Raw genomic sequence first — 25993 nt, forward strand, 5'->3', positions numbered from 1 at the left:
AAGATATATTTTATGAACTGAATTGTATTTTCTTTATTAATCGTAATCGAACTGTAGTGACCGGTAATACTCTGTAATCCTGTTCCGACTACGGATAGGGTTAAGGGGTGTTACATTTTAGGACCATTTCAGAGTAATATTCAGAGCACACCTATTGTTCTATGCCTGAAAGTAATAGGAATCCTTTTATGAAAAAGGCACATGTCCACTATTTTTATTTCAATAAAATGCATTTTTGTGTCTTGTTTTGACGAACATTCTTTTATTCTTTCCATTTCATTCATACTCATACCACACAGATAGTTATTCTTAGATTCATTTGTTCTTTGAGTCTTCCTTCGTTCCTATAACAGGTCTCCAGATATCAATGATATGAACGATGCTGCTACTGAATCAGAATCTCCTTTTGAGCAAGGTAGGTGTTTAGAGGAACCGCAGGATTTTAAAGATGATCGAGACTGTAATCCATCTCCTAATTTGTTAAGGATTGTAGAACAAGATGAGAAACAAATCCTACATTGCAAAGAGTTAATGGAAATTGTGAGCTTAGGAGAGGAAAAATAGGTGAAGATTAGAGCTTGCATTGTCGCAGAGACAAAATGAGACCTCATTGAGTTACTCCAAGAATTCAAGGATGTCTTCACATGGTCATATCAAGACAAGCCTTGGTTAAGTACTGATTTTGTGGTACACCAACTCCCTATAAAGGAAGAGTGTAAGCCAGTTCAACAAAAGCTCCGAAGGATGAGACCCAATGTTTTGCTGAAAATAAAAGAGGAGGTCAAGAAGCAATTCGATGGTGGTTTCTTGCAAGTGGTTAAATACTCAGAATGGGTAACCAATATCGCCCCCATCCCTAAAAAAGATGGAAAAGTACGAATGTGCATAGGCTACAAGGATTTGAACAAAGCTAGCCCGAAAGACAATTTCCTATTGCTTTATATCGACACCTTAGTGGACAACACGACAGGTTACTCACTGTTCTCCTTCATGGATGGTTTCTCAGGATACAGCCAGATAAAGATGCATTCTTAAGACATAGAGAAGACCACATTCGTAACCATGTAGGGAACATTTTGCTCTAAAGTGATACCATTTGGACTGAAAAATGGGGGAGCAACGTATCAAAGAGCCATGGTAACCTTGTTTCATGAAATGATGTACAAAGAAATTGAAATTTATGTCGATGACATGATTGCAAAATCCAGAACGGAAAAGGAGCATGTGCAAGTCTTAAGGAAATTGTTCTTAAGGTCAAGAAAATTCCAGCTAAAGTTCAATCTAGCAAAATGTACCTTCGGGGCTAGGTCGGGAAAATTACTAGGATTCATGGTCAGTGAAAAGGGGATTGAGATCGACTCAGATAAAGTCAAGGCTATACAGGAGCTACCTCTGCCGCGTACCCAAAAAGAAGTTCGAGGTTTCTTAGGGAGATTAAATTACATTGCTTGTTTCATTTCACAACTAACGGAGAAATGTGACCCCATATTCCGTCTCCTTAAGAAACACAATCTAGGTGTATGAGATGAGGAGTTCCAGAAAACTTTTGACAAACATTACTTATCCAACGCCCCAGGGAGATAAGTCACTGATACTGTATCTGGCAGTACTCGAGAATTTTATGGGATGCATGCTTGGTCAATATGATAAGTCAAGAAGAAAAGAAAGAGCAATATACTATCTCAATAAGAAATTCACTGAATATGATACAAGATATTTTCCAATTGAGAAGTTGTGTTGCGCTTTGATTTAGATAATCCAAAGATTGAGACAGTATATGTTGTACCATATAACTCGGCTCATCTCAAAACTGGACCCTTTAAAGTAAATGATGGAGTCAATTGCTTTGAATGGAAGGATAACCCGGTGGAAAATTCTGCTTTCTGAATTTGATATAGTCTATGTGAATCAGAAGGCTATAAAAGGGAGTGCAATAGTAGATTTTCTGGCTAGTAGAGCTCTAGAAGATTATGAGCCTTTGAACTTTGATTTTCCGAATGAAGATCTAATGTATGTTGCAACCACTGAAGAAGACTCTCAAGAAGGTCATCCTTGGAAGTTAAATTTTGACATAGCTTCAAACGCTGTGGGTAACGAATCGGGGCAGTCTTGGTATCTCTAAACAGAAATCATTATCCTTTAACTAGTAAATTGGATTTCGATTGCACAAACAATATGGCAGAATATGAAGCATGCATCATGGGTATCCGTGCAGCCATAGAACACAAGATCAAATTACTAGAAGTATATGGGGATTCTGCATTAGTGATCTATCAACTCAAAGGTGAATGGGAGACAGGAGACCCCAAATTGATCAATTATCGAAGGCTGGTACTTGAGTTAATTGAGGAGTTTGATGACATCACCTTTTGTTACCTCCCGCGAGATGAAAATCAGATGGTTGATGCCTTGGCTACTTTAGCTTCCATGATCAGAGTGAACAAACAAGAAGATGTAAAGCTTATCCAGATGAGTATTTATGAGGCTCAGGCCTATTTTTACAATATCGAGGAGGAAGAAAATGACAATCACCTTTGGTACCATGATATACTGCGATATGTGAAGAATCGTGAATACCATGACCAAATAACTGAGAATGATAAAAGGACGTTGAGAAGACTGGCCAGTGACTATGTCTTAGATGGAAAGATCTTATACAAAAGAAGAAAAGATCAGATGCTACTAAGATGTGTGGATGCAGTTGAGGCTAAAAAAATATTGGAAGAAGCTCATGAGGATGTCTGCGGAACACATGCTAATGGTTTTACAATGGCCAGGAAAATCATGAAATTTAGATATTATTGGTCCACCATGGAAAGGGATTGTATCAGTTATGCCAAGAGATGTCATAAGTGCCAAATTTATAGAGACAAAATTCATGTGCCTCCCTCACCTCTTCATGTCATGACTTCTCCATAGCCTTTCTCTATGTGGGGCACAAATGTTATTAGGCTGGTATCGCCAAAAGCTTCTAGTGGGTATCGATTCATCTCCGTGGTCATCGATTACTTCACCAACTGCGTAGAAGCCACTTCATATGCCAATGTCACAAAGTCGACAGCCAGCAAATTCTTGAAGAACGAGATCATATGTCGGTATGGGATGCCAGAAAGGATTATATCTAACAATGTATTAAACTTGAACAACAATACGATAGTAGAGATCTATAGTCAATTCAAGATTAAACACCACAACTCATCACCATATCGCCAAAAAATGAATGGTGCGGTGGAGGCAGCCAATAAAAACATTAAGAAGTTCATGGGGAAAATGACTAAGACTTATAAAGATTGGCATGAGAAGTTACCATTTGCCTTCTATGCCTATCGAACGTCTGTCAGAACCTCCACCAGGGCAACGCCTTTCTCTTTGGTTTATGCAATGGAAGTGATTTTGCCCATTGAAGTCGAGATTCCTTCCCTCCGAGTTTTGTTAGAACTAAAGTTAGATGAAGCAGAATGGATCCAGTCTTGATATGATCAGTTGAACTTGATCAAAGAAAAGAGACTAAAGGCTATCCGTCATGGTCAGATATACTAAAAACGAATGATGTGAGCTTGTGAAAAAAAGGTTCGCCCCAGAGAATTCCATGAGGGGGACCTAGTATTAAAAAGATCCTTCCCATATAAAAGGACTTTAAAGGGAAGTGGATGCCAAACTGGGAGAGACCTTACGCGGTAAAAAAGGCCTTTTCTGGAAAAAACTTTGATTTTGACCGAGATGGATGGCAAAAAATTCCCTAATCTTGTGAATTCAGATTCGGTCAAGAAATACTTCACCTAAAAAAAAGAGGGAGAGGCCAAGGCGAAAACCGGCAAAGGGCACCTTGAAACCGAAGAAGTTTTGAGTTGAAAACTCAGAAAAAGGCAGCTCAAATTTTGATTGAAGATTGACCATGTCATGGTAGGGTCTTCTCAAAAGGAAGAAGGTTACGTCTTGGCGCATCAATGAAGTACTCTGGATCTCCTAAACATATATCAGGCTCAAAAGGGTCATCGAGTAGTTAGTGCGAAGAAGCATATGCACAATATTTGGGGCACCTGGTTTCATCTTATTCATTTTGTATTTTAGTAATGTTTGCTATTTTGATTAATCTATTCATTTCGAGCTTTGCTCCTAATAAATTTCAACATTTTCTATTGTTACAATCTTTTTCAAGCATTTTTCATTGAAATAATGATTAATGGACTAATAATATTCAAGTAAAAAGAGTTCTGCATATTGCTCTCAAAGGTTTTCTAAATAGTATAAGGATCTGAAACAGGACTACTAGTCAAAACTAACCAAATTTAAGAGTTGGAAATATCTGGGACAGAATAATCTAAATTGTAATTATTTCTTCAGATTTTCTATCAAAGATACTAGCTAAATAAGAGGGCAGGGTAATACGTCAATGATAGAACCTTGGTGAACAATGAGCAACATCAACCTAAGCATTAAAAAGGGATCATTCTAAAAAAAATGACATTCTGCATTCATGCAAATATCATCCATACACATCTAGTTAGGAGCATTTGATTCATTCTGATCATAACATTCTAATTTCTTGGTATAAATATAGGCCCATGAAATGGATTCTACAGGTCACGTTCCCTAGAAAATGGTGTAACAGATCAATGAAACCACAAATCTCATCTCCCTAAAGTTACAGTGGAGTAGATTGAAGATACAAATCTTGTCTCCATAAAGTTACAGTGGAGCAGATTAAAGATACGAATTTTATTTCCCTGAAGTTGCAGTGGAATAGATTAAAGGTACAACTTACAAATCTTATCTCCTAGAAGTTGCAGTGGAGTAGATTGAAACAATAAGTCTTATACATCTGAGGTTGTAGTAGGTCAGATTAAATCTACCATAGCAAGTCTTATCTCCCTGAAGTTGCAGTGGAATAGACTAAAGGTACAAGTTACAAATCTTATCTCCCTGAAGTTGCAGTGGAGCAGATTGAAACGATAAGTCCTATACCTCTGAAGTTGTGGTAAGTCGGATTAAATCTACCATAATGTCTTATCTCCCTGAAGTTGCAGTGGAATATACTAAAGTTACAAGCTACAAATCTTATCTCCCTAAAGTTGTAGTGGAGCAGATTGAAACGATAAGTCCTATACCTTTGAAGTTGCAGTAGGTTGGATTAAATCTACCATAGCAAGTCTTATCTCCCTGAAGTTGTAGTGGAGCAGATTGAAGATAGCAAATCTTATCTCCTTGAAGTTGCAGTAGAGTAGATTGAAGATACGAGTCTCATCACCCTGAAGTTGCAGTGGAATAGACCAAAGCTACAAGCTACAAGCTACAAATCTTATCTCCCCGAAGTTGCAACGGAGTAGATTGAAACTACAATTCCTATACCCCTAAAGTTGAGGTGGGATAGGATTAGGCCACTTGAAAAAGAGAATTACCAAAAAAAGTTGAGATTCGGCAAGACCAGACAAAATTGGTCCTTTTTAAAGTCTTTGCTCCATTCTTGTTACACGACAACGAGCAAAGAGGGGCAGTTGTAGAAGCCCAATTTTGCTCGAGCCCAACAAAAAAAATCAAACCAAATATAAAAAAACAAATAATAAGAGTCCAAGACCATTTACAAAAAAAAAATTAAATCAGGCCCAAACTTACAAACCCAAATGGCCCAAAAAAAACCTAATAGCCCAGTGGCCCATAACCTAAACTGTTTTAAAAAAAAACCCTAGTGCTCCTTGCACCGTTCCTTGTGCCACATCAGTACGCTCACGCCCCGAGGTCTACCACCGTTAATGCCTTTACCACTGTTTACTCAACCACCACCTGCAAAGAAAAGCAACACGCAAAGAACAGTTGAAAAATAGAAAAAGAAATGTTGTAATTCGGCTATAAAAGAGCCTACAAAAACCGATTGTAAGGGGGGATTTAAAAAAAAGCAATCAAAATACAAAAAAAACTTCAAAGTTTTTTTTGTGTTCATTTATTTTTTCGAAAGCAAAAAAAAAATCAAATATATATATAAAAAAAGAGGGGTGAATCGAAAAAGTTCGAAACCTTTTTTTACCTTTTTAGGCTTTTAGCCCTTAGATCCGAGCTTTGGAAGTCAAAAGGCAAAAAAAGGAAACTTTATTCATTTTTTGACCACTGTGGATGGCGGAGCCTTCGCCGGTTACCGGCAGCCGTCGCGGCGGAGATCGGCGGTACTCTTGGCCGAATATGGGGTCTATTTCAGAGAAAAGGGAAATCAGAGAGGGTTTTTTTTAAGGGCAGAGAGGAAATGATTTTTTTTCTAAATTTTTTTGTTTTTATAGGCCTCCAAGACGATGCCATTTTTGGGGTGGCCTCAGACGTCCAAAATGACATCATTTTGAAGCGACCCGTGGTCTGACCCGACCCACATCATGATTCGTGTGTTTTTCAAAAGGGGGGGATAATTACGTTTTTGGTCTTTTCGCTTTTTAAGCAATTTTCAATATAGTATTATTTCTAATTTTTTTCTTTTTAAATTTATCCCGTTTAATTTAATTTAATTTTTTTTATTTTGGTTCTTTTAAACTAGGCGTATAGGGAAGTTTGGGATATTTTCCTACTTGGTCCCTGTCCCTTTTAGCGTGTTTCATTTTGATCCCCTATTCTTTTTTTTATTTTTACAATTTACGCCCTATAATTTCATTTAAATTTCAACTTAATCCTTTTTTATTTTATTACAAGTTAGCCATTTATTATTTCTTTTATTCTGATTTACCCTAGTATTTCATTTAAATTTTAATTTTATCCTTTGCTTATTTAATTTCAACCCTCTTTACAAATTGTTTTATTTATTTATTTGTTCGTTTATTTATCTATTTCTTTATTATTTATTTATTTATTTTTTTAGAAAAAAATCATATTGTATATATCCTTTTATTTGTACATTTCTTTGTTCATTTATTATTATTTTCATTATTATTTTATCTTTAATTTTTATTCTTGTTAATTTATTATTCCTTTATTATTTTTGGCACGATGCATAAAAAAAATGTAAAATTTTTAAATCGTGGCAATATTCATTATTTTTGGAATTAGAAAAATTGTGTCCCTAACTTACGGGATATAACTTCTTTTTTTTTTAAACCGAAATAACTGAATATTCATTTCAAAAATATAAAAACGAGATTTAAATAACGATCGAATGGCATTTATTCTTGATTTCGAGGATTTAAGGCATTTGTGTCCTAACTTACGGGACATGATCCTTTTTCTTGATTAACTTGAAATAAGCTCTTTTTATGAGAATTACTTTAGTTAGGTAATGCCTCAATACAAAAAAAAGGATTGTGTTTTAAACTCCTTTCGAATTTTCAATTTTCGACCCTAAGATATTAAATAATCAACTAGGTACCAATTTTGGGCATCATGAGGGTGCTAATCCTTCTTCGTGCGTAATCAACTCCCGAACCCATTTTTTGGATTTTATAGACCAAATATCATCGTTTTAATAAATCAAACCTTTTATTAAAACAATCAAATTACGAGGTGATCCGATACATCTCATAAAAATGATTAGTGGCGACTCCCATGTCCATTTTAAAATAAAAGGTCGATTTCAAGAAAAGGTTTCGGCAGCAGTGCTTGAAAGAGTGCCCACTTCCTTATCACTCATTGTCCCCTAGCACTTGGCTTGTTTCTTAGCAACGGTTTCGTTTTGACAAAATTCAACACATTTAGCCCTCATTGGATATCAACAAATTTAAAATAAAGATCAAATTTACAAAATGTGTAAATGTTAAGGGCTAAATTTGTTGAATTTTTTAGAATTAGAACAAAAGTGATAGAATGTGTAAACATTAAGGGTGATTATATCAATCAAAAGTAGGGTAAATTGATGAAAGAAGTATTATCCTTAGTTGCTAACTCTAGAAATTGAGAGGGACTAAATTTCTTTATTTTTTTAAAAGTGATCATTTTGCTCAATTCGAAAATGAGAGGGACTGAAAAGGTTTTTTTACCAAATATTTGACATGAAAACAGCAATTCTCTCCGGCAAATTCTTTTGGTTTCAAGGTGATTTTTCTAGCAAATGAGTTCTGCTAAGTGCTATCGAGCAAAAGCATGTTTATAAATAAAGTTCATTTCATTTTCTCCAAAAGTGGTGATAAGAAAAATAGTTTGTTTTGTTTTTGTAAAAGTCGTGACGGTGTTAGAAGTTGTAGTTTTAGTTTTTTTGTTTTCAGTTATGACTAGTTTGGTGTATCACCGATTTTAAAAAAATTTTGGGGACCTCTGATATTGTCATTATAATTGATAGCACAACTTAATTGTGGCAGTACTAGAATGATGTTATTAGTGATTGATCACGATGAGTACTTTTTTAGTACTATCAGTTTTTCATTTATATTTCTCTTCGATTAGATTTTTCATGATAAATACATCATGAAACTGTTAGAACTATAAGAACCAACGATTTCCAATATCATTTCTATTTTGATTTTCTTTAATTTGATATATTTTCCTATTTGCACTAAACTGAACTTACATATTGATTATCACCCACTAGCTTATAGGCTGTAATGCGACTTCAACTATTGATGAGTTGTTTCCGTCTTAAAAAGGTTTGCATTCAGGGAAGATAGGATTGAGGCAAAAACCAGACGTCAGGAGCCATGTTTTGAATAATTATCTTTGTTTTTCAATTATGATTGCCCGATCACATGCATATGGCTAAAATTTAAAAGAATAAAAATTGGGAAGATATTTGGTAAGGCAGTTAATTAATTATTGTAGAAAAGGTATGGAAGGATACGTCATACAGTGGAGGTTACAGTCGGCAAAGATGAGGCATTTGGGGTTACGAATCTTTCAGCCTTTCATTTCCAACGACAAACACATATATATATAGTTTCCACCTTACAGCCATTAGAAATGTTGATGGTCGGCTCGGCTGGGTGTGACTCGAAATATTTTATAATTAAATTTAAGTTGGGTTGGGACCATATCATATGATAAGTCTATGCTTAAAATAATATTAAATATTTTTAATATATGTTGAGTGTAGTAATAGAATATGATGTATTTTTGGGAAAGAATTTAAATTCAACAATAAAGATAGTGTTGTTGTGTGAAGCAACAATATATGTGAGAAAAAAAAATTAAAAAAGATATTATAAGATTTTCACATTTTATAATTTAATTAAATAAAAAAATCATTAAAGGCCTATTTGAAGATTAAATAGTAATTGGATAAAAGTAAAATTATTAGGGTAATAATTATACACTCTTGTAATTACATACTTTTTTGAAGTGTTTGATTGATAAAATGTGATTATATCGTCATTTCCTACATCATATTTGATAGTTAAATTGTAATTACATAATTAAATAATTTTAAATTTAAAAAAATCTTAATTATTTTGAAAATTATCAATGATACTTGAAATCAAACCATCATATGTGATAGAAAGAATTCCACAATAGAAAAAATAAACACCCTATGCAATTTTATCTGATTATTCTAACATTCTGTTGCATTATTCACTATCTAATATTAAACATACACTCATTGATTATTGACCAAGTATAAATCAATTTACAATAAATAATATGTAATTTAGTTAAATTTAGTAGAATTAATTTCTGATAAATATTAATTAATTTAGTTAATTATTTAGTATGTGAAAATATATAAATATTTATCACTCTTCAATAAAAATTTTAGATTATTTAAAATAAGATATTGGTAAAATAAATATATAATTATATTTTAAAAATAAAATATATGTAAATAAATTAACATACTATAATTATTGTATAAAATTAATATTTTAAATTTAAATAATGTGGAGTCTATTTGGAAAGCCGTAGAAAATAAATTTTGAGTGTATTTATTTGTAATTAGTGGCATAATTACTTAAATTCTCGTCATTCTCTTAAGAATTAAAGAGGGTTACATTCAATTGAATGAGACTCACTAATTATAGTGACTACCCAAAAAATTGTAATTTTCTAGACGTGTTTGGCAGACAAAGTGTAATTACAACGTAATTACCTATGTCATGTTTGATAGTATAAATTGTAATAACACATTTACGTATATTTTTATTTTTAAAAATATTAATTATTATAAAAAATTTATTAGTACGATCAAAATAGTTTCTAAACAAGCAACAAAAATTAAAATCAAATCGTCATAAGTATTATGTTAATTAAAAAAAAAGCAGTTGGTAATATGATTACTAATAGAAATAGTAAGAAAAATAAAGATCATATATATACAAATTTATTTAATTGTTCTAGTGCATATTTGTTAGATTATTTCCTCTTTAATATTTAATATATTCTCCTTATCATCATCCTTTGATCCTTGATCGAGTTCATCGTCATCTGGATTCAAATCTGCATCATTAAGATTATTAACATCTCATTCTTCTATATATTTTTCGAAGTATGAATCATCTCAATTCCATCTATAATTGAAGTTATGAAATATGTAACATGCTAATATGATCCAACCCCTTTTTTTATGCTATACTAAGGTGATATTGTTAATATGAGAAATATATTTTTAGAACAATAAATGTCTTCTCAACCATATTTTAAAGCCTTGAATGTCTCAAATTAAAGAGTTTGCAAGTTGTCTATGATGATTGTGTCTGTCACAATTCTCTTAAATAGTATCATACACCACGATATGGTGCAAAAAATATTTTCTATTTGCATAATTAGCATCAACCTTATAATATTTGGGTTTATAATCCAAATAGTTTGTAGCTTTAATTATAAAAGCTTATGTAAACTTAATTTGGAGAAAGACTTATGTTAGATTATATCCCTTTTAAATAAAACTTAAGTAAAAAATAATATAAAATTTATAATGTATAACATTTTTAAAAAAATTATAAAAATTGTTCAAAAATTTCATAACACTTCTTATAAATAATATAATTTTTTTCCATAACTTTAAAAAAATTTCTTTTTTAAATAAGTTATGATAAGAAAAAAACTGTAACATTTTTAAATATATATAAATATATTAACTTTATAATATATAACATGGACAAATAAATAAGTTATATCCATACTTCTTGGTTATAACTTTTATAAATAAATATATTATAACATTTTTACAACATTGGAATTATTTTTTACAATAATTATTTTTGCTATAATTTTAGAAACTTTTTAGGATTTAAATGATATAATTTATTGCTAGAATTTTATAAAATACACATTATTTTTATAATATAAATTTTTAGGATTTATAATATAAGAATTTTTAAAATTAGATTTGGTTGTAATTACATTCATAATTACTCCAATTCTTACCCTGTCACTTAAGAATTGAAAAGTATAATTAGATACGCCTAATTTAGTGAGATACACCGGTCACAATGGTTAACAAAACATACCACTATTATGTAATTACAAGTAATTACAAACAGATCCAATTATTAAGTGACTTTTTAAATACTATCTAAATACATTATGAACACTACCTTAAATAAAGCTATAGGAAAACTCTATAAAAATAAAAGCTAAAATAATAGTCAAAGCCATTTCCAGAAATAGCCATCATATTTCCTTCTCTCAAGCTCTATAAAATTACTAAATAAACAAATTAAAAAAAAACTATCATCTTTGTAGTCAACCAATTTTGCCCGGGCCCTTTTAAAGTATTAAAATAAGCCAAACAAATAAGTCCAAGTAAATTGAACACACACAAATAAAGAATCCAAATTCAGAAATCCAATGTCCGGTTACAAATATTAGGGCCAAAAATAACTTAAACCCAAAATCCTTTAATATAGACTTAACCCAATCCTTAGTTCGAACAGCCCAAACCCGAGGCCTAATACACCCAAAACGAAACACAGCAGTCGAGAGCACCAGAAGCTTCTGGAATGCCAGAGAGTTGGGCTCCCATGAGAGGCTCCTCGCATGGCCTCCTTTGCGCGTCTCCTTTCTCCTCCGTACGGCCATCCCTGCGTTAGAATACACGAGAAGAGGCCAGCTAACAAAATACAACAAATGACAGCAATAAAAATGTATTTTTATTTATTATTTATTTTACTCTGTAAATTTGGCTATAAAACCAATGATTGTACCTGCAAAAGGGATTACGAATATACTACGCACACCAGATATAAAAAAATAGAGCATTTCACAAGCATTTTTTTAGAGGTGATTTTCTGTTTAATAGTTGCTTTTAAATTTCGGCTAAATGACTTCATTTTTATCTTTCATTATTGTATTAAAAAAATAATAGAAAGAAAGAGAGAAGAAATCTCACCTTATGGATCGGCCATTGATCTCTCTTTGCTTCGTCAGACTTGAAGTGGAAAAAGAGGTCTTAAGGCCGAAAATTATCATCAAAAGGCCACATTTGTCGGTTGTTGTTTTTAAGGGAAGATCGGCGTTGGTGTTAAAAGGGGAATCAAACGGCGCCATCCATCAATTGTAATGTTAAAAGCGGCAGCCGAATATGAGCAAACACTTAGGGTTTTTTCCCCCCTTTTCAATCTGCTCTGCTGAAATAAGCTCTTAGAAGCTGTTTTTTTTTCTTTTTTGCTTTTAATTGGCACCGTGAGACGACGACGTTTAAGCATGGATTTGTAGCCTTGAAATGACGCCGTTTAAGCTTGCCCGACCCGATCCGATTCCGTTACCCCTGGGATCCGCGTATTTTCGTGGAGAGGGATAATTCGCAATTGATCCTTCTTTTTTCGCGCTACTATTCAATTGCAAGCTATTTGCTTATTTCTTTTTTAATTTGGCTTGGTAATTTGAGTGCATTTGCAATTGGATCCATGCTTCAGCTGAATGTTTTTGGAGATCTGGAATATTTCCAGCTTTAACCCATATACGTTTGCACGCATTGCATGGGGGTCCTTATTTTTATAGTAGTAGTTTGTTTTATTTATAAATTATCCCTTTATTTTATAATTTTATTTCAATTGGTTTTTTTATTATTTTTTTAAATTCGTTTCACATTCAATTTTCCTTTTAGGTTCTTTTTTTTTTATATTTGGAGCTCCTTTGATGATTGTGTTTTGTTTTAAAGTCAGTACTATAAATTTATTTTATCATATCATTTTTACACTGTGTATAATATTTTATATGAATGTTTTTATGCATTATTATATATATAATTATTCCATGTATATTATTAATCTTATATTATTTTATACACATAATTTATTTTAAATTTATTCCTATATCTTATTATATATCTATGTTGTTTAAAGGAAAATCCTACATATTTTGTGTTTTTTTTCCTTAATTACTATTATACGTAACCCATATTAAATTATTTTACTATAGTCTACATTATTGATTTCATATTAATATTTCTTGTATGTATATTTTTTTTCTCTTTAAAATTATGCATGCGTATAATGCGTTTCTTTTAAGAACTATAATTTTAAGTCATACCATTTATTTATTGTATACACTCTCATATTTTATTATCCTTATATATGTATTATTTATATGTGCCATCAATTCAAACCAATTTGTTACATGTAAAATTATGTTATATATTATTTGTTTTAAAATTCCCTTTATAATATAGTTTTATAAATATACACCACTAAATTTATGTATTTTTGTAAATATAATTTTTTATCTTTTTGTGTATATGATTACATTTTCTAAAATTTGTTACATGTATAATTTATATATTTGCTTAATTTTTTTTCATACATTATTAATTTGATGCTATTTTTTTTACAAATAATTATTTCTAAATTTATTTATATTCATGTTCTATGAATTTATTATGTACATTATATTTTATCATGTGTTTTATTTTTATTTTATATTTTATATGTTATTTAAGCTATCATGCATGTTGTCAATTTTTCAAATGGATTTGTGCTTAAAATATTATGCATATTATTCAATTCAAAGGCTTTATTTTACAATATTTATTTCAAATGATAATATATCCCTAGTTTTTATACAAATTTGTCAACTTATATTATGTGTCCATTAATTCATCATTATTTTGAAAATGTCCTATACTATATTGACTTCTAATTCCATTTTATTTTGTACATATTTTGTGGATCGTTTTATATGTTGTCATGTTAGTTATTGTTGTATGTTATTTTTGTATTGATTGTTCACCATCCATGATTAAGAATTTGGTTACATTTTACTTAGAATAGTTGTACATAATTGTTGGATTTATTAATTGTGACTTGTTGTATCATATTAGTTCATGTTCATTAATCCTTTCCTAGGCAAATGTTTCGATACAATGCATTAAGTATTCCATCTATTTTAAAACAACTAAACGTGTTTTGAGCGAATTTCCAATTTTCTTTATTATTAAAAAATTCTGAAATAAGGCAATATCCAATATTTGGGAATTCGGGAAATCGTGCTCAATCGTGCTGGGTATGATTTTTTTGGTGAACTAAATATTTGGATAACCTTTATAATTTTAGTGTACGAGTTTTCAAAAGTCAAAAATCAATCGTATTTTTAAAGGTATAAAGGATCGTATCCAATCGTGCTGGGTATGATGATGCATATCTTTGAAACGAGAGAATTTTGGCCGCTAATTTGAACTATTCAAACATTTTAAAAAAGAATCATACTTTGAAAAATATTTTTTTTAAAAAAAACCTTCTAGTATAAGGATAGCATCAAGTCAATTTGGTACCAATTTTTGAGCGTAATGAGGGTGCTAACCCTTCCTCATGCGTAATCGACTCCCGAACCTATTTTTGATTTTCTGTAAACCAAAATTATTGTAACAAAATGATTTAGTAGGTGGCCCAATCACACCTAAATCAAAAGATTGGTGGCGACTCCACATTTTTGTTTTCAAAAGTCGATCCCTATTGTTTTCAAATAAAAAAAGGGTTTCGACAGCTTGGCGACTCTGCTGGGGATTGAACAAAGAGAGTCAGGCCATAAATTTGATTGTTTGCTATCCTTTTGTCAAAGAATTGAAAATTTGTATTGAAAATTATGATTCTTTTAATTGCATTTGTTGGCATGATTGTAGTGGTACGAGTTTGGTAGAATAATATGGCATTGCATTGCTTGACCGCTGTGGTTATACCTATTAAGTGGGAGTAAGAAACTATGCTTTCGTGAGGTTTTCACCTCCGTATGGGCTAGTGGATTACTTCCGGGATACATCCGTACCTATGATTCCGTGCGATTTTCATCTCCGCATGGTCATAGGGAAATATGTTCCCCTGAACCGAACTCGATTCATATGAGCCTATAATGGGTGAGGATTGAGGAATCTGCTGGTTCGGGTACCTTTACTCTAGGACTGAGCTACATATAGTGAACCTTAAGAGCTATCCTTAGGTAGAGCCACGTCAAGCCTTAGTCATTGCCCATATGTGTGTTATGATTATCTTTGTTGTTATACTTCTATTTTATCACTTATATTTGATACTAACTTGTGTTTTGTTTTGATTGTGTTTTACATGACATTGCATACTAAAGGAGGTGTTGGTTCGTATTCGATTACTAAGTTAGAAAGTTTAACATGGAGAATGAATTTCTTAATAAAGTTGAGGATAATGCGGCCGTTCGCGCAAGGTCAGAGAATGCAAAGCTTTACTCGCATCAATGTAACACAGAATGAGCTGCAGGAGTTGAAAGACATATGGTCTCATTAGGATGAGGGTACTAAACAATTGTTCTACCAGAGTTATGGTGATATACCGTACTTGCTCGATGTTAAGGTAGATAAGCATTTGTTCCGAGGTATGGCTCAATTTTGGAATTCTGCTTATAATTGTTTCACTTTTGGGGAAGTAGATTTGGTTCATACCTTGGAAGAATATACTACTTTGTTGAGAAGTCCAAAAGCTTAAGTCAGAAAAATTTATGCTAAGGTTTCTAATGGTCAAACTTTTGCAAAAAGGTTGGTGAATATTTCGGGGATGAGTGAATCTTGGGTCACTGCTCGAATTCAACAGAAGGGGGATAGTAAGTGTATTCCCTAGGAAAATTTGAGAGATTTGGTTTTGACGCATCCGGATGAAAAGAAAAGGGTTGATATCTTTGCCTTAAGCATCTATAGACTGGTGATTTTTCCTAAGGCTTTAAGGCATGTTGATGAGGCAGTCACTGATTTGTTTAATTGTCTCGAAAAGGGAGTCACACCTGTACTTGCAATACTAGCTGAGACGTTTAGATCTTTGAGCATGTGTCGAAGGACAGGGGAAGGTCGATTTATTGGATGTGCACAGTTGTTGATGATATAGTTTCACGGGCATTTTTGGAAAGTGAATAGGGTTTCGTACCAGGTCTTCTCCGAAGGTTACTCCCCATTAAAAGAAGAGATGGCCATGGAAAGGAGAGATGATAATTCAGAAGAGAAATGGATGGAAATTCTCCAAAATCTCAAGGAGGATGATGTAGAGTGGAGAGCTTTCTAGATGGTTCTTGATGAAATCTTGTATTGATATGGTAGCTATAATTGGGTGCCATTGTTAGAAATTTGGGGAGCTACTGGATATACTCCTTTACTTGCATTAAGGCAATATAAATCGAGGTGGTTCATACCTACGACATACGGGCTGGCTCAGTGTGAATTCCCATATAAAAGAGATCACTATAGGAAGAAAGTTCGGGAGTTATCTGATGCCTAGAGGCAAACACACTGGATGAAGAGGCTGACTGTTGGTTCCATGGTAACACACGAATACAATAGATGGTTTAGGAAAAGGGTCAATGATAATATTCCTAGACCAAGTTTGGAAAGCACCCGACCAATGGAGGAACAGTTACAAATTGCCCCGTCAGAGTTGGAAATTATAAAGCAAGATTTTGAGAAGAAGAGTTCTGAGTTTGGGAAGAAGATCGAGTAGTTGGAAGAGGAAAAGATGCACTTGAATTTAGATGTGGAGATTCAGAAGTTAGAAGCAGAAAAGCTACAGAAAAGGAAGAGTGAAGTTGAGGAAGATTTAGAAAGCTTGAAAATAGATTATAAGAAGCTGCGCTTATCAATGAGGACTGCTGGATTAGGAAAGACTTCAGAACAATGGCGCCAAGAGGTTCGAGAAGAAAGGGCTAAGGCAGATCAATGGGAAAAGAGGCTCCAAGAGGCTCAAGCTCGGAATGAAGCCTTGGAAAGAAGTTTGTCGGAGAGTAAGAATGAAAAAGATGAATTAAGAGCCAGAGTAGCGGAACTTGAGAGATCTCTGTGTTTATACCGGAATCGCAATTCTGTGATAGGTTTAAAGCAAGCTTAGGTAAGATCGAGGAGATGAAAGGGAAAATAGAAGAGCTAGAAATGGCATTGCAAAGTTGTGAAATGAGGATTGAGTTTTTGGAGGCAAATGAGGAACAATGGAAGGGCCAGCTTCATCACTCCCAAGACCAGGTTAGAAGCAGAGATTACATCATGGGCGAGGCTGTAATGCAAATTCGAGAAGTAGCTGATTATTTGTAATCTTTAGCGGTACAAGTAGACGTATTAAGCGTGAAGTATGAGTTGGAGTTAGATAGGGGACAAGAACTAGCTTCATTGCTTAGGAAAATTAAAGCCCTGAGTGTTAGGGCGAAGTCGTATTCGTAACTCAGTTTTATGTAAAGAAGTTTATTTTCTAGTAAAGTTTTATAAAAGGAATTGAATCAGAATTGATGCCTCATTTGCATTCATGCATTTGCATTACATTACATCATATGCATTAAAGCTCATAATAAGATTCTAATTAATTAAAATTATTTCAGTAATCTGGAAACCAACAAAAACACACTAAATAAGTATCCCTACGGTACGAGGAAAAAGACTAAGTTAATGGCCAAAAGACTGGAAAAGTTAGAACAAATGCAAAAGGATATGGAAGAGCAAATGCAGTCACAAATGCAAGAGCAGCTGGTTAACATTCAGCAAGAGATGAAAGAACAGATGATGAAGTCCCAAAGAGAGATGATGAGTCAGTTGTCCCAATTGCTGATGAGAAGAGTGGATAAGGGAAAAGGTCCTATGGATAATATGGGAGAAAATAATGAAGACCCTCAATATCCTCCCAGCTTCACTCCTATACATGTGCAGACACAACCTGAGATTAATTTGCAGAAGTCATCTATTACGATCAGGCCTCAGCAGTTTCAGCCGGGGTTTCAGTACCAATGAATTTTCAAGCTGGTTCAGGTTATAATTCTGATAACAACTCTAAAAATCCAATTGTTCCTGATTTGGATAAGGTTGCGAAAGAGGAAAGTGCAAAGGCGGAGTCACAAAAGCAATTAGAAGAACGGTGTAAATGGCTGGAGGAAAAGGTCAGAGCAATGAAGAGTATTGATAGACACCCGAGAATTGATGCAAAAGATCTAAGTTTGGTCCCGGACTTAGTACTGCCATACAAGTTCAGGATCCCAGAAATTGAGAAATACAATGGAACGAGCTGTCCTGAAGCTCATGTCACTATGTTTTGCAGAAGAATGACGGGATATGTTCATAACGATCAATTGTTGATTCATTGCTTCCAAGATAGTTTGGTAGGAGTGGCTGCTAAATGGTACAATCAATTGAGTCGAAATAGGATTAGTTCATGGAGAGATTTAGCACAGGCGTTTATGAAGCAATATAGCCATGTGACAGATATAACTCTTGATAGGATTACTCTGCAAAATATGGAGAAGAAACCAAATGAAAGTTTCAAGCAGTATGCACAGAGGTGGAGGGAAATTGCCATTCAGGTTCAACCACCGCTCTTGGAGAAAGAAACTACGATGCTCTTCATTAACACCTTAAAGGCTTCATTATAACTCATATGCTAGGAAGTGCCACGAAGAGCTTTACGGACGTGGTCATGACAGGAGAAATGATTGAGAATGCCACAAGAAATGGAAGGATAGACGCAGGAGAAAGTGCTAAAAGGTCTGTGTCACAGAAAAAAGAGAATGAGGTGAACAATACGAACATGGGATATTCAAAGTCTGTTACTGTAAGTAAACCAAAAGCGGTAACTACCGGCCAGGGATCATCAAGGCAAGAGTCAGGAACCAGGCAGAATAATGAGAAGATTCAATTTACACCAATTCCCATGACATACAAAGAGTTATATCAAAGTTTGTTCGATGCACATGTGGTGGCACCTTTTTACTTAAAGCCATTGCAGCCTCCATTCCCTAAATGGTACGATGCTAATGTTCCATGTGAGTATCACGCAGGAATTATGGGTCATTCGATAGAAAATTACACCACTTTTAAGAAGCTGGTTAAGAGATTTATCTAGATGGGCATTTTAAAATTCGATAATGCGCCCAGTACTGAAAATCCGCTACCTAATCATACTGATAGCTGGGTAAATACAATAGATGGAGGTATTGGAAAAAGGACCAAGAAGGATGTTTCAGAAGTAAAGACTCCTTTGAGACGAGTTTGGAAAGAGATGACAAGAAGGGGATTAGTTACTTCAAACATGGAAGGAAATAATAATGGGATAGAGAATTATAGTGAGTTCCATCATAAAGAGGGACACAGAGTTCAGGATTGTGAAGGATTCAGAGTTGTTATTCAGAGCCTGAAGGACAGTAAAGAAATAGAATTTTATGAAGAGGTTTCAGAAGAAGAGTATATATGCGCATCAGAATCCGTATCAAGTGTCCCGAAAGTAAACTATCCTGTGGTTATTATTTCGTGTCCTAAGACTGAAGTAGGAGTTCAAGTGACGCCAAAGATCATAATTTAGAAGTCGACAGTTTTTTCTTACAAGGATAGTAAAAGGGTCCCCTGGAACTACGATTGAAAGTGATGATCCCAGGAAAGGAGAGTACAATCAACTCGTTAAAGGCGGACCAAGATACAGTGTCTCACACATGTAGTGGAAGACGATATGATACCCGAGTAGAGCCTATGAAAGGAAGAGATGTGCTGGTCGAGCAAGAGAAGGGAAAAATAGTTAATTTGATATACCTGTTAATGAACCAGTGAAAGAAGAAGAAGTTAAGTAATTCCTGAAATTTCTGAAACATAGTGAGTATAGTGTGGTGGAACAATTGCATAAACAGCCAGCCCGTATATCTATATTGGCTTTACTCTTGAGTTCAGAGGTGCATCGGAGTGCATTGATGAAGGTGCTAAACGAGACATATGTAACCAATGATATTTCCTTCAATAAGTTGGATCGATTGGTTAACAACATAAGTGCAGACAATTTCATCTATTTCAATGATGATAAGATACCCCTAGGAGGAATGGGATCTACCAAAGCTTTGCATATAACTACTAGATGTAAGGGATACACAAGGAAATTTGATTGGAGAAGAAAAAGACTTTTCTGATGAAATGATAGAAAAAATAAATAAAAATCACATTTCTAAAGAAGAAATATATAAAATATCTAAGTTTAAAATATGGAGTCAAAGACATATAGAAAAGATTAATGGTAACATAGTCGCTAAGGATACTAGAGGAGGATTAACAGAAATTCCATTATTTACTAAAGAAAAAATTAAGAGGATTAAAAAGAAATACCCTCAAGTTAGATATATACATTTAGGTATAATTATGATAACAATTAGAGCTTTATTTAGAAAAGGACATGATCTACCTATCATAGCAGTTTTATTAGATAAAAGATTTGAAAACCCGATAAAAGCACTTATTGGAGGAATACAGTCTAATTTACATACTGGTGTAATAGGATTTAAGGTTAAACCAAAGTATTTTATATCTATTACCGACCCTCTAATAGAAGAGTGTTTATGTTTAAGAATTCAGACAAAAAATTCTGAAATAAGTGATTTAGCAGAAGATCTAGCAATAAGTTGGACTTCTATTAATGAATATACCAACATGGCAGAAGTAGAAATTAAAGAAATCAATAATAAAATAATTGAGTTATTTGAACCCAATAAATTTACTACAGAGATACAACCAAAATTACTACATCTAAAAGATCTGTCAATACCAAAAGATTGGATGATTGATAGAATAAGTGGTACTAGTACTTCAAAACCTGTAAGTACTATAGAATATATGTCATCTGGAGATAGACTATATTTTAAAAATAATGCTATAACAAATACAAATGATAATTTAGTTTTACCTTCTAATTCTCAAATAGAGGAAGAAGAAGATAATATTAGTACAAATTCAACAACACCAATAGGTATGAAAACAGTTCAAATACCTATTTTCCCTACTGAACCTAGTAGAAATTCTAGAAATACTAGAATGGAAGAAATACAATCTACTACTATTATTCAACAAATGAAAATAGGAAAAAATGATATTATTACATTTTCAAATTTCCAACCTAGGAAATATTATACATATATAGAAATTACACTTCAATTTAGAGACTATAAAACATATTTTTTGCATGATTTATTAGAGTTAGCATTATTTGCCAAAATCCTGATTTACAATCGAATTTACTGAAGTATTTTGCATGTTTAGCTTGATTAATCAAAACATCTTTTCGTGGAATAAAATATCCATCAAAAATAGTGTTTTGGTTTAGTCTTTTATAATTAATTACCATCTTAGCTTTTTCTCTTTTTATTTCAGCATGGTTTCTTACCATAAAGGCTGGACTTGAGTGTGGACTATTAGTTTTTTCTATTAATCCTTTTTCCAATAATTCTTTGATTTGTATATCAAATTCATCTATATCTTGTTTAGTATAGATCATAGGTTTGATTCTAATTATTTTATTAGGATTCTTTAATTTTATTTCATAATATCTTGGACTATTTTCCCATAATTTTAATGGTTCTTCACTAAAATTATTTTCTAGAATTTTAAACAACCAATGATTTGTTTCTAGTTGTTTAATTTGTTCTTTTCTTATTGGTCTAAATCCTTTATCACATACAAATTTATGGTTTTCTATTAAAGTTATTTCTACAGAAGTTTTTTCTGTTGATAATATTACTAAATTTCTATCTATAGAAAAGGGTAGATAATGATATATAAAATTATTTCCTAATAATATGTCTCCATGCATTTCAGGAAAACACAATATTTTAGGAATTACAAATCTTACATTATTTATGTAAATTGGTATATTTCTAGCTTTAAATTGAATTATGGTTTCTTTACCATCAATTCCTATAGCTCTGATTGGGTTTTTCATTAATTCCCATTTTTCTACAGGAATGGCATTTTCTCTACAACTACTTGTGGTAGCTCCAATATCTAATAAAGTATGCAAAGAATATGTTTTATAGTCTCTAAATTGAAGTGTAATTTCTATATATGTATAATATTTCCTAGGTTGGAAATTTGAAAATGTAATAATATCATTTTTTTCCTATTTTCATTTGTTGAATAATAGTAGTAGATTGTATTTCTTCCATTCTAGTATTTCTAGAATTTCTACTAGGTTCAGTAGGGAAAATAGGTATTTGAACTGTTTTCATACCTATTGGTGTTGTCGAAATTGTACTAATATTATCTTCTTCTTCCTCTATTTGAGAATTAGAAGGTAAAACTAAATTATCATTTGTATTTGTTATAGCATTATTTTTAAAATATAGTCTATCTCCAGATGACATATATTCTATAGTACTTACAGGTTTTGAAGGTGCACCTAATGGTCATTATCAATGGAGAGTAATGCCATTTGGGTTATGTAATGCACCTCAAATCTTCCAAAGATGGATGGATTCTATGTTTAATAAATATAAAAAATTTTGTGTAGTCTATATAGACGATATATTAATATTTTCAGAAACACTGGAAAAACATAGAAAACATTTAAATATTATCTCTCAAGAATTCATAAAACATGGAATTATTTTAAGCCCAAAGAAAATAGAATTAGAAAAAACAGAATAGAATTTTTAGGTTTAAATCTATCTGCTGATGGTCTTAAACTACAAGATCATATTATAGTAAAAATAAAATAATTTTCAGAAGAAATTAAAAACCAAAAACAACTTCAACAATTTTTAGGAATAGTTAATTATGGAAGAAACTTCTTTCCTAACTTATCTCAAAAAATAGGTGATTTATATGAAAAACTAAAAAAGGATAAAACTTTTAGTTGGTCTAAAGAAGACTCAGAAATTATTAAAAATATAAAATCAGAAATAAATTATACCCTAAAAGTCTATTTACCAAAACAAGGTGATAGATTAATTTTAGAAACCGATGCATCAGAAAAATATTGGGGATGTATTTTAAAAGCTAAAACAGCAAAAAACGAAGAACTAATATGTGGATATAGTTCTTGAAAATTTAAACCAAATGAAGTTAATTATGCTATATATGAAAAAGAATTATTAGCTATTAAAAAGGCAATAAAAACCTTTCTCATATATTTAGCATCTGAAAATTTTATTATAAAAAACTAACAACCAGGCAGTCAAACAATTTCTGACTAATAATAGTCTAGAAAGTGTACCAAGAAGAATTAGATGGTACAATGATTTATGTAGTTTCAATTTTGAAGTTTTATATGTCAAAGGTACTAATAATATTATTGCTGATTATCTTAGCAGGCCTTATGGAAAGAGGTAAAAAACCTCTAGAACAAGTCGGGGAATGGACTACTGTCCATAAAAAACCCAACAAAGGAAAGCAGATAAATCCTAATCAAGGATTTACTCCCAATCAAGGATTGGCCCCCAATAAGGGATTTACTCCTATATTAACAGGATTCTATCCTAATCAAGGATATTATGTTCATTATCCAATGGTAAGACAACCAACTGGATCTCCTTCATCATATGCATCAAGAATGGTAAACGAATACCCTTCAAAAAGAATAATTCAATCTCTTTGGTCTCAAGATCTGAATTCAGCATATCAAGCCAGTTATTCTGAAGTTATAAAAGGAGCAGAAAATTTGTTGAAACAACAACAAATTCCATAAATAAAACATTTTTATAATCCAGGATTACCAAGTGAAATTTATAAATATATTAATGAAATATGGAAAACCCATATTTTAGAACAAAGAGTAAATTTTAGACGAGCTCTTACAAAGTTTTCACAATTTCTAGTTGAAAAAACAACCAAAGAAAATGAAGCACTCTTAAAGATTATTGTAAATATATCTTGATCTAATCTGAATAATAATAACTATATTCTTTGTACCAAGAATATTTGTTTTACAGAGATTGGCAAGAACTCGAAATAGAATATACAAATATCAATGAGATAAATAATCTTATTGATATATTTCAATACTTTATTCATAAAGGAACAAATAGTCCCATTATGAATAAAATGTTTAGGATATGTTTATATAATAAAGCTAGGAAAATACTACCAGCAGAAATTTTTGAAAAAATCAATAAAATTATCTGCAACCAGCAGACTCAATATAAAAAAGTCTTTTCTGAATACTTTTTACAATCATATGTTTATCTAAATGATATAGGGGAAGAAATTCCTACTATAAAATTCAGATTAGATCATGAACCATTTGATATAAACAGTATTGAATGGGGTTTCGTTAGACAAATTGTAGTACAAAACTTTTCTTTTCACTTATTAAAAGATTTTCCTGCTATTATAAAAGCTATATTGTCACTTTTAGTATGTCAAGATGATTTTTATTACTATTTTTATATCCAAATAAGTAGTCTTATTGGAATTGCTGAAAAAGAGCGATTCTATCAACCATATCAAATATGGATTATTCAACGAATGTTTGATAGTCCTTATTTATCAGCAGCCAAAGAAGATAAAAAACACTTGACCAAAACCATTGACAAGTGTTACAATAATCCAAAATATTTTCAAATCCAAGCCGTAATTGATTTAATGTCTATATAGTTACTATAATATGATCTTGTAGTTTAAGACCATCAGCAGATAGATTTAAACCTAAAAATTCTATTTCTGTTTTTTCTAATTCTATTTTCTTAGGGCTTAAAATAATTCCATGTTTTATGAATTCTTGAGAGATAATATTTAAATGTTTTCTATGTTTTTCCAGTGTTTCTGAAAATATTAATATATCGTCTATATAGACTGCACAAAATTTTTTATATTTATTAAATATAGAATCCATCCATCTTTAGAAGATTTGAGGTGCATTACATAACCCAAATGGCATTACTCTCCATTGATAATGACCATTAAGTGCACTAAAGGCTGTTAATGGTTTAGATTCATCAGTTAGCATTATTTGCCAAAATCCTGATTTACAATCGAATTTACTGAAGTATTTTGCATGTTTAGCTTGATTAATCAAAACATCTTTTCGTGGAATAAAATATCCATCAAAAATAGTGTTTTGGTTTAGTCTTTTATAATTAATTACCATCCTAGCTTTTCCTCTTTTTATTTCAGCATGGTTTCTTACCATAAAGGCTGGACTTGAGTGTGGACTATTAGTTTTTTCTATTAATCCTTTTTCCAATAATTCTTTGATTGGTATATCAAATTCATCTATATCTTGTTTAGTATAGATCATAGGTTTGATTCTAATTATTTTATTAGGATTCTTTAATTTTATTTTACAATATCTTGGACTATTTTCCCATAATTTTAATGGTTCTTCACTAAAATTATTTTCTAGAATTTTAAACAATTTGTTAGAAAAAAAACTTCTAAAAAATCTAAAAAACAGATATGTAAATGTTTTATTTGTGATGAAGAAGGCCATATAGCACCAAACTGTCCTAATAAAGGAAAAAGTGCTAAAAAGATGATTAAAAGTCTTGAAGAACAAGATTTAGAAATTTGTTATGAAGAGGAAATAAATCACTTATTTCAGAATTTTTTGTGTGAATTCTTAAATATAAACACTCTTCTATTAGAGAGTCTGTAATATTCTAAAAACAGATATTTTGCTATTATTTACTCCCATGTATACTTATGTGTTTGATTAGGATTCTATCCTAATCAAGGATATTATGTTCCTTATCCAATGGTAAGACAACCAACTGGATCTCCTTCATCATATGCATCAAGAATGGTAAACGAATACCCTTCAAAAAGAATAATTCAATCTCCTTGGTCTCAAGATCCGAATTCAGCATATCAAGCCAGTTATTCTGAAGTTATAAAAGGAGCAGAAAATTTGTTGAAACAACAACAAATTCCATAAATAAAAGATTTTTATAATCCATGATTACCAAGTGAAATTTATAAATATATTAATGAAATATG

General features: G+C 31.9%; 1 protein-coding gene across 2 annotated transcripts; it reads right to left on the reverse strand.

Moving 5' to 3' along the window:
- Positions 1-11493: 11493 nt before the first annotated feature.
- On the reverse strand, positions 11494-12842 carry LOC107912783 (uncharacterized). 2 transcript variants are annotated; one of them, XM_016841108.2, is made up of 2 exons: positions 12224-12842; positions 11494-11944 (listed from the first exon to the last, which is right to left on the reverse strand). In XM_016841108.2, the coding sequence occupies exons 1-2, from the start codon at positions 12379-12381 to the stop codon at positions 11602-11604; spliced, it is 501 nt and encodes a 166-aa protein (XP_016696597.1). In that variant the 5' UTR covers positions 12382-12842; the 3' UTR covers positions 11494-11601. The 2 variants fall into 2 exon arrangements, with proteins under 2 accessions (XP_016696597.1, XP_016696598.1); XM_016841109.2 differs by having other exon boundaries at positions 11643-11915; positions 12224-12802.
- Between the last annotated feature and the right edge of the window lie 13151 nt (positions 12843-25993).

This window comes from Gossypium hirsutum, chromosome A09 (assembly GCF_007990345.1).
Source record: "Gossypium hirsutum isolate 1008001.06 chromosome A09, Gossypium_hirsutum_v2.1, whole genome shotgun sequence".
Lineage (NCBI taxonomy): Eukaryota > Viridiplantae > Streptophyta > Magnoliopsida > Malvales > Malvaceae > Gossypium > Gossypium hirsutum.

Bases quoted from the DNA above. Each gene is read 5' to 3' on its own strand.
- LOC107912783 (XM_016841108.2), bottom strand. From the start codon at position 12,381: ATGGCGCCGTTTGATTCCCCTTTTAACACCAACGCCGATCTTCCCTTA. The intron at 11,945-12,223 runs GTGAGATTTCTT...GTATTTTGTTAG, and splicing joins ATCAATGGCCGATCCATAAG to CTGGCCTCTTCTCGTGTATT.